The sequence below is a fragment of the Vigna radiata genome, chromosome 2 (genome assembly GCF_000741045.1).
Source record: "Vigna radiata var. radiata cultivar VC1973A chromosome 2, Vradiata_ver6, whole genome shotgun sequence".
NCBI classification, from domain to species: domain Eukaryota; kingdom Viridiplantae; phylum Streptophyta; class Magnoliopsida; order Fabales; family Fabaceae; genus Vigna; species Vigna radiata.
The window spans coordinates 862,945-881,358 of NC_028352.1; the positions used below are offsets into that span (position 1 = coordinate 862,945).

The 18,414-nt window shown below is 31.8% G+C and overlaps 3 protein-coding genes across 7 annotated transcripts; 1 reads left to right on the forward strand and 2 right to left on the reverse strand.

The window, feature by feature from the left end:
* Window positions 1–637: 637 nt before the first annotated feature.
* Window positions 638–1,164, reverse strand: LOC106755979. Its single transcript, XM_014638217.2, has 2 exons — window positions 1,159–1,164; window positions 638–1,026 (listed from the first exon to the last, which is right to left on the reverse strand). Exon 2 carries the CDS (start codon window positions 978–980, stop codon window positions 750–752), a length of 231 nt encoding a protein of 76 aa, XP_014493703.1. The 5' UTR covers window positions 981–1,026; window positions 1,159–1,164; the 3' UTR covers window positions 638–749.
* Window positions 1,165–4,320: 3,156 nt separating this feature from the next.
* LOC106778087 lies at window positions 4,321–8,552 on the reverse strand. The gene is made up of 5 exons (XM_014665992.2): window positions 8,414–8,552; window positions 8,178–8,340; window positions 6,630–6,723; window positions 5,833–6,032; window positions 4,321–5,464 (listed from the first exon to the last, which is right to left on the reverse strand). The coding sequence occupies exons 1-5, from the start codon at window positions 8,471–8,473 to the stop codon at window positions 5,349–5,351; spliced, it is 633 nt and encodes a 210-aa protein (XP_014521478.1). The 5' UTR covers window positions 8,474–8,552; the 3' UTR covers window positions 4,321–5,348.
* Window positions 8,553–10,402: 1,850 nt separating this feature from the next.
* LOC106776153 lies at window positions 10,403–17,890 on the forward strand. 5 transcript variants are annotated; one of them, XR_002666625.1, is made up of 17 exons: window positions 10,403–10,622; window positions 10,868–10,945; window positions 11,117–11,166; window positions 11,288–11,337; window positions 11,494–11,546; window positions 11,847–11,898; window positions 12,097–12,169; window positions 12,770–12,831; window positions 13,417–13,485; window positions 14,027–14,132; window positions 14,868–14,932; window positions 15,143–15,243; window positions 15,569–15,664; window positions 16,223–16,290; window positions 16,432–16,477; window positions 16,855–16,985; window positions 17,070–17,890. XR_002666625.1 is itself a non-coding variant. In XM_022777090.1 (17 exons), the coding sequence occupies exons 1-17, from the start codon at window positions 10,479–10,481 to the stop codon at window positions 17,074–17,076; spliced, it is 1,197 nt and encodes a 398-aa protein (XP_022632811.1). In that variant the 5' UTR covers window positions 10,403–10,478; the 3' UTR covers window positions 17,077–17,890. The 5 variants fall into 5 exon arrangements, 4 of the variants coding, with proteins under 4 accessions (XP_022632811.1, XP_014518994.1, XP_022632818.1 ...); XM_022777090.1 differs by having other exon boundaries at window positions 16,855–16,931; XM_014663508.2 differs by lacking the exon at window positions 11,847–11,898 and having other exon boundaries at window positions 10,406–10,622; window positions 11,288–11,341; window positions 16,855–16,931.
* The last annotated feature ends 524 nt before the right edge of the window (window positions 17,891–18,414 follow it).

Genomic DNA, 18,414 nt, shown 5'->3' on the forward strand with positions numbered 1-18,414 from the left:
CAGCAGATGTAAAAACAATTTCTCTTTGAAGTTAGAAGTTACAGAAACACTATAGAAATGTGTAGGTACAAGTTAGAAAAGCTTGTGATGATTTATTTTTTTATGGAAAATGCAGAATTTCTTTTCTGAACAAAAAGTATCTCTCAACCACACTTCTATCTTTGTAAGGTGTTCCCATCAATTAATTTACTTTATCCTTTGGCAGAATCTAAAAGCTGCTTCTGGTATTGATTAGTCACTGACTCACTGCTATTGAAAAATTTCTTGTTAGTTAGCGATCAGAATGCAGTGAAAAATTACCAAGAGAGATTAAAGGCATATATCTCTCTCTATATATAGTTAATGTACATAAATAATAACATATTTACAACAAAATCAGCTTCTACATCTCATTCTTTATGCCAGTGATAGATTTCACCATTAGTACCATATATATAAGTTTGAAAAGTTTAGTCAGAAATAACTTGCAGGATGAATAGTTTCATTGAGATTAGAGAAAAAAAGATAGAACAGTGATCATCATGATATATATGTATACATATATAAAATAGATCACTTGATTTATGGATTAAACTATAGAACAAGAAGAAGAGGAAAAAAAGTTAAAGGAGAATTATATATACATAAAAGAAAGCAATTAGAGGTGAACTAGAATAACTTTGTTTCTCTTCTCTCTTAAGTAGAGAATGATATACAAAATTTATAGTTAAAAGTAATATGATATTATGAACAAAAGTTATAAACACTAACTAATCATTGGAGCATAGAAGCATAATGATACATCTTCTAAGTATATAAAACCTTCCTCTACCTTCTTTGAGAAGGGCACCCATGCCTTTGCCCATTAGTCTTCTTTTGGATACTCCAATGGCTTCAGCTTCCAACTTCATCTTCTCTTCATGATCAATGGTGAAGCTGTTGGGGCTTGGCTTGTTTCCTCTTTTCTCTTTTTCAAACATGTAGTGTGCTTTATAGGGCATTTGTGTGTGCTCTCTCTTTATGCTTTGTGGATCACTTTTTGAGAGGCTTTGGATGTGCAATCCAGTTGCAACATGAGGTTATGATTAAATTGCATGAAAAAGGAGGGTGATGAGTGCACTTATATAGGGTAAAAAGAAAAAATAAATAAAGGGTTTTGTGGTGGTCCTGTGCTCCTACCTTTCCCTGGTCGCCAATGAAGAAACCAAACGTGGGGTTTGTGGTGGATCATATGAGATGTCCCAACTATAGAAATTATTAGATAATCTCTTACACTAATTTTGTGTGTGTGATAATGATATTGTTACATGTTATTCATCATAGAACAAATATATATTATAAATATTTAAAATAGTTTATTTCAATTATTACTTTCTCTATTTCTTTAACCAGTTTTGGTTAAGGTAAAAATTGATAAAAGGTGAGATATAATAATTTTTTTTTCAGCTATTTGAGCAGAGTTATAGTTTGGGCCCCAACAGTTCTGGCAAGGTTCAATAATAAAGAAGAAGGAACGTTCAAAACCATACAACAAACTCTGTGTCTCTCTCCTTCCTTTTGTTTTGTTATTCCACCTCATATAATAATATTATGACTTTCCAAAAGGAATGCTTAGGGCTTTCAATCTTATCTCCACCAAGTACTTCTGTGCACCAGATTCCTATCATCATGTGGAATGGAGAAAGTCAGAAATTCAATTTTAATATTATTAAATTTGAAAACTAACATGAATCAATATTACACTTTAATATATCTCATTGATTATTGATTTTAGAAAACTAGTTGAAACTATATGTATGCCTTTTTAACGAATCTCTTTTTAATTTTTATTTTTTTTTCACTCAAAACATTGTTAGAAAAATATGTCCCTAATAATATTTTGAAAGCTAAATTATTTTAGAAGACAGAGAATGTGATTAAAAGAGGGTAATGGAGATGAAAATGATTAAAAGATAAAATATTTACAATAATATGCTAAAATCTATTTATCTAATAAAATAAAATGTTTTTTATACATAAAATATGTATGGAAACCTGTGAAAGATGTATATTATTACCACTTTTGGCCATATGATCTTCTGAACAAGAATTGGTATCAGTAGGTTACTGTTAAGTGCTCATCACCTACACGCTACACTTATATGTGTTGATCACTTTTACAGATGTTATATATATATATATATATATATATATATATATATATATATATATATATATATATATATATATATATATATATAGAAACATAGTTTGGTTTGATAAAAGTAATTTAGTTCTTCATCATCAAGGAAATCAACATGTGCAGTCTAAACAAAAGCCATAATCTACAAAAAAATGGTATAATTATATATATATGGTAACATATTTTTCATTGAAATGTGGTAATCGTGAAGGAAGTGATCTTGATTCTGTAACAGCTTCTGAACAGTAGTATATATAATGATGACCGATTCAATCATTTTGAACAGAATCATGCTAATCCTATATGCTATGAATAGTTGGCTAAAAGAGAAAACAGTTTGAAGATCTTCAACTTTTGTCATGCACTATTTATTTAACATTGTGATTCGCAACTTGTTTGATGAAATCTTCACCAATGAAGAGGAAGGACAAGATCGCCGTGCTAAAGTCTTCTTTCTCATCCAAGACCTAAAGATAACATTCTAAAAAAAATGAAAAAATATCATATTTGTATGAATTTAAAGACATTTATTTTTGATATATAACACGCAGTGACCGCCTCAAAAATAAAAAAAAAGTATATTACAAAAGTATAAACGTCTAAGTAATCATAATTTTGTTTGAAAAGGTGAAAATTTTAAAATATGTGACTAGCATCTTGGAATGGAGACAATAAAAAATAAAACCATACATGCATAAGAAGTTATTGAAAGAATTTAATTTTCAGATAAATTATCTGGTTAACTATAATAACATAAAGCTCGTCGATATCCAAGCCTGAGGCGAGGAGAAAAGATAGTGTTAAGCTCTCAATAATTAGTGTAAAACTTGACGTTATCTATGATGATTTTTTTTTTTTTTATCAGCAAAAATTATGGACAGTTACATAAAAGATATATTTTATACAGTTTATTATAGATAATCCTATCAATTCATTCTAACTAAATTCATATAGTATAAAACTCACCCTAAATATTCCAAATAAAACTAGCTATATGGAATTTACAACATTAAAAGACCCTAATAAATCAGTTTAAAGAAGGGAAAAAATCTCTTTAACAACTTTTTTTTTATAACTTTTTGAAAATACATACACGACAGTTTGTGATCGATCCATTTTAAATATTTTTTTAAAATAAATTTAAACAAACCAATAAAATAGTAACATATGTCCTGTTATTAAAAAATTATTAAAAAAAAATTATTAAAAAAGAGTTGTTAAAATATGAAAGAAGACGGAAAAAACAAAAACAAAACACTTCATTTGGCTGTAAATCAAGACCTAAAGTAACTTACAGATGTCATGTAGCTGCATTGATAGCAAAAAGAAAATTTGTAGGAAACCAAAATCAATCTGTGTTGCACGTGATATTCACGTGGTAAACAAGTTCACTGTCTCTGATGCAGAAGACAGAATTCTTTTGGTGTTCCTCCTCAATTCAATTTTTTTTGTAAACCACACACTCCTTTCCTTGGCTGAGGGAGCTTCCTGTTGTTTTCCATCTCTTGGGTTCCAAGCGTTTCCCTTTGACTCGAAGGAGCCATTACTGTCTTGTGGCCTCACATTATTACAGGACGAATTACAGCATGTTAAAAAATATTTTATTTTGATTTAATATTTATCATTACTTTAAATTGCTACTTTTGTTATATAGTTTTAAGTAGATCAATTATGACTATGAATTGTTTATTACGTGCAACGGCGTCGTGCATTCTGAATTATTGTGCAGGTTTAAGTAATACAGATCCCCAAAACCCTCCACATCAAATTCACCTGGAAGTTAAAATAATTGCAGCGTTGTCGATAGTACCGTAAACGATGAGCATGATTCTCACTCATTTGATGTTGAAAGGGCTAAATCAAAATTGACAAGTCAAGAACCTTTAGATGGATAGGCATCGTTCTGCATATAACTAAGCCCTGCTTACCTATATTTTGAAGGAAAGTATTTTGCTTTACTGTTTGTAGTTATAAGATCAGAAAAGACATTATAACTGCAGCAATAAAATTGAAAATTTGAAACTCAATACGGTAAAACTTGTAATAAGTTAAAGCCCAAGAAAATTCATTCCGAAGTTAAAAATGAACAGAGACGTAGGTATGGTAAACCTGTTTAAAGTGGAAAAATACCTTGTAATTTGAAGAAAAGGTTGGCCGTCTCACAATTTGATGAATGAGTTTATCATTTGAGCAACCTTACTAACAAATAATAACCTGAAAGCCCCAGTTTGTTTCTTACTGTCATACTTAAGCAGAAACAATGCTCTAAATTATGGGTCCCAAACTGAAGTTGATGGTGACCAAACAATCACATATTATTACGTAATATCAATAAGCAAGCTTGGGGAGACAACGAGCAGGACCCCTACCCAAAAAGAGCAACTTAAATGAGCAGATTTGTCCTTCTGAGAGCTAGAAAATGATATGAGGAAGTCTCTTTTCAGGTACGAACGATGTCAAGCACTCCCTGCGGGAAAAAAAAAGTACATACAGAGAGTACGAAATGGAAATACTTCCTTGTCTTAATGTTATCGTACCAATTCAAAATCTATAAGCTTGTGAAGTCTGTAGTTGACCAACACGGGCTAGTGGCCATAACCCACATGTGAGGCAGCATAATCCTCAGGAGGCAACTGTATCCAAACGTGAAAAGCTGCTTCACCGCTAAGAGTTTGTTGCCCTGTAAAGCTCATACTCCGCAAGGGAGATAATTCAACAAGAAAACTATCTTTCACGGACCTGGTTGCAGTTCTTTACACCTGCCAACTTCAGTGGAGCAATAACACGTGTTTCATTTTTTTTTTAATCTTCAACTCTTCATATAGTTGTTGCCTGTATCTGGCGCCTGGGACTTTGTGACCATAACTTAGTTTCGATTCAATTGTGCGCAGTGGCCATTTACTTGCTAGAAGCTACTCTTCATATATTCCGTATCTAGGTTAAATTAAAGTAATATAAGAGAATATGAATGAGATATCATGATGCTAATTAGTAATGAACCAAATGGACTAGCATTCTGGCATTGTTTTGTTATTATCCCTTGCCAGGACAAGGAAAATAGGCTGCTGTTTAGTCCTTAAGTAACTTTCCAACTTTATATCCATCTCTAAACTTCAGTAAAATATCACTAATGACCAAACCTGACTACTTGACTTGAAACTCCTGATAATTTCTTAAAGAAAGGAACTTATTGACCGTCACCACTGGTCCCAATTGCTGAAAGCAGTGTAGTCTTCAAATCATTGATATCCTTAAGCAATTTCTCATTCTCCCAGGTACTCCTCTGTATCTGAACTTGTAATGCTGCATTACGGGGCGTGGGGAAGTGGATTGGAAAGGTTACAAAACATCACTGTCAATAATCAACATCTAATACTTTATTAACTTTAATAATTAGTTTTATATACCAAAATTTGTGCATATATATTAAACTCCCTGTGTATGTTGTCTTATATTTGGTTTCGTGTGAGAAAATAAATTGTAAGTAAAGGACTAGCAAATTATCCCAAACAGCACAAGCAATTCTCACAGAACACAGATACAACAAAAAAAATGTCTCTTGCCACTAGCGATACACTGATCACAAGAGAAATTTGAAACCTGTTTTCCTATTCAATTCTTATATTGATAGTAATATAGAGCATTCATTGGACTAAGGTTAAAAAATATACCTGAGTTCGAACTATGAAGATCTTCAAGAATCTCCTCCACAAATGCCAATACTGAATTTTCCAAGACATTATTTTTCTTATCCATAAGTTCAATTTCATTTTGGAGGGAATCTTTTTCCAACAACAAAGATCTCACTTCACAATCTTCTCTCTTATCAATTTCTTTCTGAAATTCCTGACATAGTGTTGTAAAAGCTCCCCTGTATAGAAAGTAATCACTCAGTCATCAAAATTGAGATGTAGCGTTGCGAAAGATAATGTCAGTTCCACGGAGGACTAACTTCGTTTTAGAATTAGATCCCATGATGAGAAAGCTTGAAGTGAGGATTCAAATTGTATTCGAAGTTGAAATACATAAACACACAGACAAATATATGAAGGCGCTAATGCATATGTTCTATTATATTAGCAACATAGCAAGCAAAGAGAAGTGAGAAACTAGTTTCGAAAACTATATTCAGTCAGCTAAAGGATCATAGAACAGGTCCTCAAACTAGATCCTATATTACTTTTAGAAATAACACGGATCCCATACTTCGTATGAATCTCCGGGGGCAGTTTTTGTCATTTCAATTCCTCAAAGTGCCCCAAAATAAATGCGTAGACATATAGCAATCTTATAGCCTTACATCTACTTCAAAACTGATACTTCTTGCTTTATATGATTGGTTTTTGAGATATGTTGCCGCCTATGAAAAATAACCTCAGCATTTGCTGGCGGAGTTACGGAAAACCCCGGTTCAAAATTAGACTTCAATAACTTCATCTGTGTATACTAATTAAGAGTTTATCAATACCGTTTTTCATCCATTTCATTAACGATCCCATCCCGCTTCATTCTAAGCCAGCATAACTCCTTCTCCAAGGTACTCACTGAAGCCTTTAAATCAGCTATAAATGAATAGAAAAACATTGTGACTATTTACGTAAGTTGAACAGCAAAAATAAGATCTCCAATCTATGAATTGTTCAAGGAAAATTAGTTAAAGATCCAAATTCCGATAAATGAATGCTTTCTAAAGTAACTGCTAACTAAAACTTCAAATCTGAAACATTTATTTCATTCAGAATTAGCTCTTGTATATGGAAGCAATCATCTCCAGAACGTCGGAAAAGGGACGGAAAATTTTTTTGAGGAAGGAACATACATATTTAATTTTGGACGAATAAATTTAATGTCACTATAAACTACATAGACCAAGCTTCATGAGTTTGGAAGAAACATACTATTGGAGTGCGCAGAGGTAGATATGTTGAGTAATACTTACATTAGTGGAAAGAGCTCACACATATAATATCTTAACAGTTTGAATTGGATGTAATGTCACATTTGCTTATATAGTTCTCTCGACCTATTTTGTGGTGCAAGTCTGACAAAGATGCTCACTGTTATATAAAGATGTGCATGTGGAGCAGCATTCAAGCGACAACGACCCATACATCTAATGTTTTGAGGTTTTAGGTTAAAAAAAAATATTAGAGGTCAATATGTAAACTTAACACGGAGTGAAAAATCAAGACTATGAACCTGCTTGGATAAACTAATGTATTTATAGGAGTTTCTCTATTGAAAAGAAAACTTTATTTTTTTAAGTAGCGAAACTCTCAAAAATATTTCTGACATGTTTCCAAACAATCCCTGCACTGCCTTCATTCTTTTCCAAAGGGGAGGGGTTAGTGGTACTAAGACTCAATTCATCAAACTTGTTAATTAACAAGTCCACAAAATCCTATAGTCTGTTATTACGATGTCTATGGACTTCGAAGTGAATCTGATAGGTGTATGGGGAAAAAAAATTATTCAGTCACTCAAAAAGAACTTGTAGCATCATACAAGGTCTGCGACATTAAATATTAGGAAATCAAGTCCAGAAAGAAAATTTCCAGAAATTTCAAGCTAAATCACAAATTATATTTGCTTTATCAAAAACAAGTTGCTTTTCCGGTAAATAATTACATATTTAAATAATATTTTTGTTACTAGTCTATTATAAAATAAAACGCACATAACTAAGTCCTAAAATCCCAGACCAGCAGGAAGCAAAAGAAGAAAGTAACAAAAGTAATCAATTAATTTTCGATCAGTTGATTTAGGATTTTTCACGCATGGATCAACTTATAGATGAATAAGGAATTTGAACCGTATATCATTACCGAGCAAATCTATAAATTGCAGTGCACACATGTAGCTAAACTATTTGATTGCCAAATGAGGTTTTCATGTATTGTTTCCAAAAAGTCAGGAATTAATATATGAGAGCAAACATCTAATACAGCAATGCATGTAACTAACTGAAAATTAGAAGATGAAGAGCGACTTGAAATTAGCAGAATCTATGATATACCAGCGACGGTGACGTATCCAACGGTGTCGAACTGCATGATGGCAGAGGTTTTGATCAAATCGGCTTCCCTAGTTGCCAAATCGGCCTCGATCTCCTCGCATTTGACGATGCTGGATTCAATCTCTCGAGTAATCTCTATAGTAGCCTCCATCTCTTCGTTTACCTGCTTTTCTCCAACATAAATCAACAACGAACGAAGAAAGAAATAGAGAGGATGAACACAGATGCATACATACCTGATCCAGCATTTCCTTCAGAGATGAAATTTGAGCAAGAATCGCTCCAGAATCTTCCATGTTTTCTCTTCTTCTTTGTGTTATGCAATGCAACCAACGAACCAGTGCTACCACCACTTTCCAGCAGCTCAATACCAGATTTCCCGCGCTATTTAATGTATAACAGAAAAAATTGAAGAAATGGATTAAGGTATATATATATATATATATAATATTTGAAAAACAAAAGAAAATATCCGTGTAACAGTTCAAATAATTCACGAGGCATATGTATAAATATAAAAGTAATAGAAATTAATTTCAGTAACTACTAACAAATTAGAATATGAAAATCAATGCAATGGTTCTAAGCAAGTCTTGTTTCGGAAAGGTATTCGAATTTTTAGTAAAAATATAAATCATGAAAATTAATTATACAAAGTTGAGTTTTATATCATTCATATTTTTTACTTTTTAAATATTTTTTTCTTACATTTCTTAATAAAAATTATCATTGTACTCTTTTAATTTTTAAAACAAACACCTACTTTTTATATTTTTAATAAATATTCTTCATTATTCTTATAATTTTAACATAGTAGCATAACATTCATGTCTTATTTTATTTAAAATTAACTATAATTAAAAAGTAATGTTTTTAAAACATAAAAGTCATAGAATGTACTATAAGCAAGAAATTAAATGGTTTAATTAAAAAGTGCACTGTTTTTTTAAGTTCTTAAATGATATTAAAATTTGGAAAGGATTCATATAATAGAAACCCATATTCGATTTTGTATATCTCACGTAACCCCAATCAAATTTATAAATAACACCAAACATAAAAAAGAGAGTTGATAAGTTAAAATAGAAAGATAAATAAAAGTGTAACGAATGACCATTTAATTAGTCCCAAATCCAACAATTAATTATAATTCAAATCATATAACAATTTATCAGTAAAACTAATCAAATCATCAAACATACAGTTGGTTATGAATCAAAATAAATTAATATTAATGTTAATCAATTTACGCTTAAGATATGAATATTTGCAATTAAGTATTAATTAAGTATTAGATTAATGTTAATTAAAACTTTACTTTAAAACATATAAATAAATATTTAAGTTAAAAATATAGATTATTTGTATTTATTACTACATTAATGATTAATTATTAAGATAAATTGACTTCAATATTAAAATGTCTTCTACAAATGATTTTAAATATAAAGTTGGATCTATAATATACTTAAAACATATTAGTTGGTTATGAATCAAAACAAATTAACATTAATGTTAATCAATTTATGACTAAGGTATAAATATCTGCAATTAAGTATTAGATTAATGTTAATCAAAATCTATTTCAAAATTTACAAATAAAATTTTAAGATATAAATATAAATTATCTGTATTTATTACTACATTAATAACTGATTATCAAAGTAAATTGACTTCAATAGGAGAATGTCTTCTGCAAATAATTTTAAACATAAAGTTAGACCTATAATATACCTAAAACAAAAACAATGAAAATACTATTGTTTTTAAAATTATAAGCCATCTTTTTCATCTCTTAAATTTTTTTTACCTGTAGTAAATTTTAAAATCTTTTCTACACTGTAGTTAACTTCTTCTTTTTTTTAATATTTTTCTGCTGACATACATTTTTTTTAAAATAATTAAACTAAAATTGTTTTAAATTGTGTTGATTGGAAATCCGCTAAAGTAGGGAGATAGAATAATGGAAGTGTGAAGATGACTTTTGCATGTATTGACAATTACATAGGTATACTAAAACTTAGGATAAAAAATTATGTAAATTATTGTTTTTTCTTGTACGAAAATTAATTCATGTTTTTGACATGCAAGGATAAAATTAATTATAAATTCATGTAAAAAGTGTTTTTTCTTCATAAAAAGTATGGAAAAAAAATACTTTAATAATAACGTATACAAGAAAATAAGAGTAATTAATTTAAATAATAATTTGAGTATTCGTAACGTCACTACCCTTTTGGGTCTTCTTTTCTTCTACTCAATTGGAAAGGTTGTTGTCATTTGAAATCAAAAGAAAGTCCCATGAGCATGCAGACGCTGACCCTCTTTCGCTTCCCCCAACCAATTTCTCAAAACGCTGTCGTTCCCAGCTACGCCATGTCTCGTTCCTCCGAAACCTCCTTTCCCACCCTCACCACTACTTCTATATCATTCTTTCAACTCCAAGTATCTATTTCTCTCTCTATCCTTCATGTTCCTTGTTTTTGTTTTCCATGTTTGTCTGAATTTTTAGAGAGCGAAATCGACGTCCAAGTGGCTTTCAGCTTTAAAATACTACTATCATTCTTATGATATTTGTTTGATCCTCTGTTATTGTAATGCCTTGCTTTGTTCGGTGATGGCTCTGTCTTTGTTTGTGTGCAGTGCCGTGTGTTTGTTTGATTGTTGATGTTCTCACTCCGTTGTAACAGGATAAGAACGCTGACTTGTCGTTGAAGATTGAAGAAGGCTTTGGACCCAATGGGTTGGGGATTCTATCTGTCACTGATGTATGCGCTACTGTTTCACGTGTTTGTTCACATTTTCAGTTTTAATCGCTTGTTTAGTTCCTACAAAATCTTTATATGTAGCATCTCTGGAGCTGGCAAATCCTGTGTGTTGAATTTCTGCCTGCATTACAATTTGTGCTGTCATAATTATTTTATTGGAATTGATTACAGGTTCCAGGATACCCTTCACTGCGCAGAAATCTATTGCAACTTGCACCAAGGTTTGTGCTTTGAGATGATGTTACTAAAAATGTTCCAGGCGCACTAGTTTTAAATCATTCAAGGAGACCACTAGAAGATGATGTTTTTGTCGATGATAACATATCTTGAACTTTTGGTCAGATTAGCGAAACTTCCCAAAGAAGTAAAGGAGGATCTTGAAGATCCTAACAGTAGGTAATTTATCTGTATTTAAGACTTCTGACTACTAAATATTCACTTTGCATTACATATTTTTTCTTCTGCCGTTAGTTCAAGGCCCTGTGGCCATAGCTTTCTGTGGTGGAAAATAACTTATGCCGTTTCTATTGTCCACCTTTAATTCATAGGTACAATTTTGGTTGGAGTCATGGGAAAGAGAAACTTGAGTCAGGGAAGCCAGGTACCTCTTTCATCTGTTTGACATAGTAATTTTTGGTCGTTTCTCATTGAAGCCTTGAATTTTTTTATGGGTTAAATTTTGTTTATTGCTATGGTCTCTGGTGTTTCAACCCATTTTTATTTACTGTATTCTATTTTGGATATGCATAATTATTTGGAAAACTTGCAGCCAATTTCTTTGGTATTTTGATTATTCTGTTTATAAGATTTCTTGTCCTGCCCATAATTCTAATGATTTTTCTGTAATAAAAATTTGATCATTCTACACATAAATTATGATTTCCACTTGTATTGGTTACAGCATCAAAAGGAAAGGAAGACATGCTCTGGAAGTGACTTTCTGTCAAAAGAAAGTAATGATTTTTGTGTTAAAGTTCTTAATAAAATTAAAATCTGATCTGTAATTCTAGTTAGTAAATTAAACTATATGATACTAATGATATTATTTAATTTGTATCCGTGAATTTGGGAATTCTGGTGTGTAGTTGCTTGCATGCATGCATTAAGTATGTCTAATTTTGTTATCTACTTCTTTTATTCCTGGAGTGCAGATATATTAAAGGGATCTTTCTATGCCAATCCCATACTTGATACACCTACAACAGAGACTTCTTTGATACAACGGTAATGATAGATGAAAACATCACAGACTTTGCAATTTTTTTCATATTTATCATATTGGAAAAAACTTAAGTCTAATATTGGTTAGAGAGATACGGACAAAACATCAGTGTATGAGTTGGAACGACCTTCATATTGAGTTAAGTCCAAATCCTAATTCTATAATGGTACCCAAGATGTATTAAAGGAGTCACCCACCATCTTATCCATGTACCAAGCCCAATAATGCTGGACGTGAAGAGGTTTATTGGGAAAAACATAATACAGATAATGTTAAAATATGGTATATAATTAAGAGACAACCCTTCACTTTACAAGTCAGTTTTGTAGGATTGAATTAAATCTAAATCCAAATTTAAGATATTATAATTCAATTATTATTCTTTTAGATATGTGGCATTGACATAATTTATTACAGAATTATACTGAGTTATCACCTCAGTCAACAGGTTCTTCTTAGTTATCGTATAGAACCATTGTAGTTTACGTTTTTATTGTCATCTTATCCTTCTTACTTTCTTAGTGGCATTTATATTGTGTAGTTCTGTCTGAAACTCTCTGTCTATGATCATGCGCATTTCCTTGGATTTGTGATTTCTGCAGGTATCCATCATATTGTGGATCAAATATATGGCCTAGGAACACTTTACCGGAATTTGAAGTGGGTAGGCCCTGAACCTGAACTAATTTTGTTTACCTAAGTTGTGGAGATATTTAATGCTGTGTTTATAGATAATTTTTTTTTCCTGTATTTTACACGATGATAAGTTATGCCTTTGTGAATGCAGTGATCAACCTTTGTTGTTTCCTTCTGCATGTACCTATTGTCAGTTTTTTGTGACTCTTTACAGGTCTACTGTAGATGCTGGAAACATTACTTTGCGTAATTTAACACTTATTGAAAGAATATTTCATGTTTGACAGAGTTAATGTCTTGAAAATTACTAAAATGGAATTCTTGGTTAAAATATTTCCAACCAATAATGGGTTACTTATTTATCATCTTGATCGGCTGAGTGCTTCCTAACGTGAAGATATTCTCACCAACATTTCCTTTGTAGTTTTCTTATAGTCTTTTTATCGTTTCAGGATAGATGATTAAATTATTCTGAACTAAAATTAACCTGATATTCGTACTTCTTCCAAACTATGATTACGTTAGTGAATGATGATAAACTGTCTTGGTTTATTTTTTCTTGATGCTAAAGTGATTGGTTGCAGTTCATCATTTATTTATTTTCAACGTGTAGCTTTCAAAGCACTTGGCATGCTGATATTTGATGTCGGATTGATGTTGGCATATCACTGTGATCAATATGGTAAGACAGGAATATAGAAGCTCTTAGAGGTTTCACATGGCATAAGAAATAATCTGGTCTAGAAATTCTTTCTTGAAAATAACAGGATTTGATTTTTATCCCCAGATATCTCATGGAATTGTTTTAAAGGATATAATACTGTTTCATTTTTAGCAGCAGTAGACGTAATTTACCTCAAAATGCATTTTATTCCTTTTTCCCTCACTCGCATTGCTCTATAAGCTAGGAGTCATCCTTGATTTTTGTAAGAGAAAATCGTAGATCTAATAAAAGGGTCACATATAACAGTGTTATCCATTTACATCCAATAACGTTGGGCGTAAAGGGACCCAAACCCCCCTTCCATTAGAGATAGAGCCACAAAAAGAGTATGCTAGGGGACGGGAGCATAAAAAGCGTATGTAAGTGGAGGGCAACCTCACCTTACTGTCATAGCAATTGCCACTCACCATTTCTTTTTGTGCTCATAACAACCCATTGTACTTTTGTTTTCACTTCTATTTCTGTCCTAATACATTGTCACACTCAAAAAATTTGTCAGTATCGAGAGGGATGAAAACTCGTAAGGATGAAGGTCTGGAATCAATACTTCGTCGCTCCCGCTGTCACAAAGGACGTTTGCTATATTATTTTCCTTCCCAACAAGGGTAAATCTGTTATAAATGGTCTCCTTGCTTGTTATAAGATTTCTGTCGTAGATAGTGTTCTCTAGTATTTTATGGTTTTAATATTGATATTGTAAACCATTGCCTAGATATTGTCAAGGCAATGGTAAACCTTGAATTGTTTTAATATTAATATTGTAATTAGATTATGGTTTTATTATTTCAAAATCATTTGAACTTGAATGATATCACATTAAAAAGCATTATGTTGATTTTTTCTTTTGCATAAAAGTATCTTAGTGGTTTGAATTTATGATCCCATGTAATCCTACTAAAACCCCTCATCGCTAAATCAATCCCACTGGCTAATTTGGTATCCTTATTTTAGTTTAAACCCTGATAATAGGGGGGCTAGTAGAGCTTGGACATCTAATAAATTATCAGCATGTCTCGAATTCTCAAAAGACTGGGATAATTGAGGTACAATCTTGATGCTAGAGTAAACATTTTCTATACTTAGTTATGAAGGAGATTGAATGTGATGCTAGGAGGAACACTTATATTTTGATGGCTGTTTAAAGGGCATAACATTTCTTTCTATGTATAGCCTGGAACCGTAAAGCTTTTCAGCTCACTTCAAAATGCTGTTTAGAGTATATTTAAGTTCTAAAGTTTAATAAGTATAATATAATTATATATACCTGAACAGCACAAACATTTCTAGTTGTACATGTTCATATGCATGAATATACATAACGAGTTACAAATGTTTAACAGAGACCCAGATGGTAACTCTTTGTCATCATGGTGTGGATGGCATACTGACCACGGTTCACTGACAGGTTGATTATATGTTTATTGTTATAGGAAATGTGTTGTGCTCTCATTTTTTTCATTCAGTGTAAGATTAACTTTTTATACCTAATCTTCCTAGTTAACTTAACTAGAGAAGTTCGTGGACATTAAGAAATTAAATTTTTGCAAAGAGTAACAATATTATAGTTCTTTAGATGCTATCACTTGCCTAATTTCCATTGTAATTCAATATGTAGGCCTAACTTGTGGTATGTTTACGAAAGATGGTGTAGAAATGTCTTGCCCTGATAGTGCTGCTGGCCTCTATATTCGAACAAGAAGTGATCAAATTGTCAAAGTATAAATTCTTCTAGAATTACAAGTAACATTAGATATATAAATTATTCAAAAATTACATAATTGCAACATTAATACTGATTCATGGTTAATCTTTCTCTCAATGTGAAGAACCCGTCCTTTCTGGGCTGGTAAGTGTTAGTGAAATTTATCCTTTCTTCTGTCAGTGTTGATATATAATGAAAAAATTTGTAACATTTGGCTGCTAGAAGTATTCCTTAACTTAAAAAATAATAAAATCATTGCTTGAATTATTGCAACTTTGAAGCTTAGACTTTTTGTGAATGAGTATAATGCGTTTGGTCATTGTTTTTTCAATATTATAGGTTGTCTTTGGAGAAGATGATATAGCATACCAAATTGGTGAAACCACTGAAATACTTTCTGGAAGTTATCTTTGTGCAACACCTCATTGTGTTCAGGTAATTTAGAAATTCCAATGACATACATATTTAATAGACTTGTAGAATATGTCATGGTCATCCTGTTGAAATTGTTTCATATATTCCCTCTTCTGTCTTTATGCTTTGCATCACTGATTGCTTGTAAACATGCGAATTGTTGATGTCATACTTATATCTCTCCTGATTTTCTTATTCTTCTGTCATTTTAGAAGAAAGTGTTTCTGTTTGTTTTCCGTTTATTTACGAAGTTATGGGATGCTGGTAGTTTGAATGTTAGATAGCATTTTCTTAGTTTGCTTGAAGATCTACTCAATCGTACATAGACAGATACGTGCTTAATGCCCATGCTGTAACAAAAAAAAAAAAAAGAAGCGTATTACTAAGTTTGATGTCAAATATTTATTGATTAATTCATTAATATTTATATACAAATTTTTAAAGAACTTTGCCTAGTGTTTCTCTGATATTTGGCATCTATCACCAAATGCAATTTCTTTAACTCAAGCATTTCATTTTTTTGTTCGGTTTCCACAAGCAGTTTTTTGTAATAAAATGTGAATGCTATGATACTTTTAGGCTCCCAAGGGGGAGAAGTCTTCTGGCATTGAGCGCTCGACATTTGCATTATTCATGCAACCGGACTGGTATGCTCTCCAAGTCTGAACAATAATGCTGGACTGTTCTGTTGCTTAAGTTATGTCAGGAGCTATCTTCTGTAGAACATTAGGGAAATCTCAGGTCAGTGATCAAGTCTATAATAATGTGTCAATAATTATGCTTTACAGGGATGAAAAACTCAATTTCCCCGAGGAAGTTCGCATTCATAAAGAGGTACGTATTATTCTTGAGCTCGTGATAATTCTTCAAATTTAGCATGAAATAACTTACCATGAGATTTGAATAAGTAAAAGATGACATTAAAAGAAAGAAAAGAAAAGGAAGGGAGTGACTTTTGCAATATCGTGTGGCATGCTAGGCAATAACTTTTCAGGGTTCTACCCAAAAAGTATGGTTTTTTACATAACCATTTAGTAACTACGAATCCATCTCACTTTGAAATCTGTGATGTTAGAATTCTGCATGGTATAATCTCGGTATGTTGATGATACGGCCTGAATTTGCTGCTTCCTTTATATTAAATGAGGTAATCCTTGTTTCTAATGTCAAAAACGGGCTTATGGGCTGAATTTTTATCATTTCTTTTCCAGCTTATTCCATCAAATTCTGCCCTTACTTTTGGAGAGTATTCAGAGATGCTGCTGGACAAATATTATCACCAAAAACAGTAATGTTTACATCTTGTCTATTGATGTTGATCAAACTCGACCTATGTTTTTTGGTACTTGTTTTAGCTTCATGTCTCTCTGTTTCGTTTTCCTCTGGCTCTCTGCTGATAATTTGATTTACTGTTCCTTTTCTGCAGGACCTAGGGTCGATCACTGGTTGAAGAGACTTGGCCTGTTAATTCATGGGACTAGAATAATACTGTGTAAATGTGTAGTCGCTATTAGATAGTGGCAAAAAAAGGGATAACTGGTTGACTTGTTACTTATATGCCAACAAGTATTACTAGTTGTGAAGAATTAGCATGTTACTAAATCACGGGACTGAGAAAATTGTGTAAATAAATGTGCAGTCACTATTGGATAATAGAAAAAGAAAAGGAAAATTATTATAAACTACGTAGAATGAAAGTTACTGTACAATCCAATGTTTGCTTTCTTATCTTCAATGGTGACGCCATGCAATGATAAAACCTATTTGTGACAGGATATAAGCTCCGAGTTTAAAGTCTAAGGAACAATGTTCAACTTTTTGAGTGTTATCACATCATGAGCCTTAAGCCTACCAAGGTTAACAGCATTAAAAGTTCGATTACCTTTATAAGATTTGGACATCTTAAATAAATGCATGGATTTCTGTACCATATCTTTCTCTTAGAGGAAAAGTTGTCGAGCAAACATACACGAATTCGCAAGCAAACACCGGCAGATGGATCAAGTTTAACTACCAAAATTTTATATTTTTAGTTTACTTTAACAAAAGGAGATAATGTTCTTTCTTTAATTATGAGTTTTTCTTTTTTCCTTTGCGAAACGAAACAAAATTAGATGTCTCTTTCACCAACTAACACAAAATCAAACACAGACAAGAAAATAGCCACCTAATAAGATAGTAAATATTTTGGGCGGTCAGACTAATACACAGTCGTCACTGTAGAATTGAATTTGGGTAAATTCTAGAAGCCTCGCCGAGTCCATTAAAGAAATAACAGTGGTTTTATATATAGTGGGTTTATATATATATATATATATATATATATATATATATATATATATGCATACACGTGCTAGTTATAGTTATGAATCATATGATAAAAAAACTATTTTTTTTCGTATTCTTGTTTTTCACAGGTTACTCGATTGATTAAGGTGAGATTTCACACTTGCATTCATACACTGTAATAAAAAATAAAAAAATAAAGTTGAACTGAGCATAATAATTTATTATAGGCCAATATTCAGTCTTCTATTTTGCAAGGGTCATGAGGGTGACTAGGCATATTCAATAATTGAATCTTATCTCGAATGAAGTAGCCGACATATTGTTTTGTGCCGCCAAAGTGAGCAGTGGCCACAAACTGCACTTGCATCTCATAGTTGCTACAGTCAAAGTTCTATTCTTCTTCTTTTATTCGCTGTTTAGAAAAAACGTGATTGGATATATGTATAACGACGATAATGCCACCTGGTTTGCCTGGGGAGGTG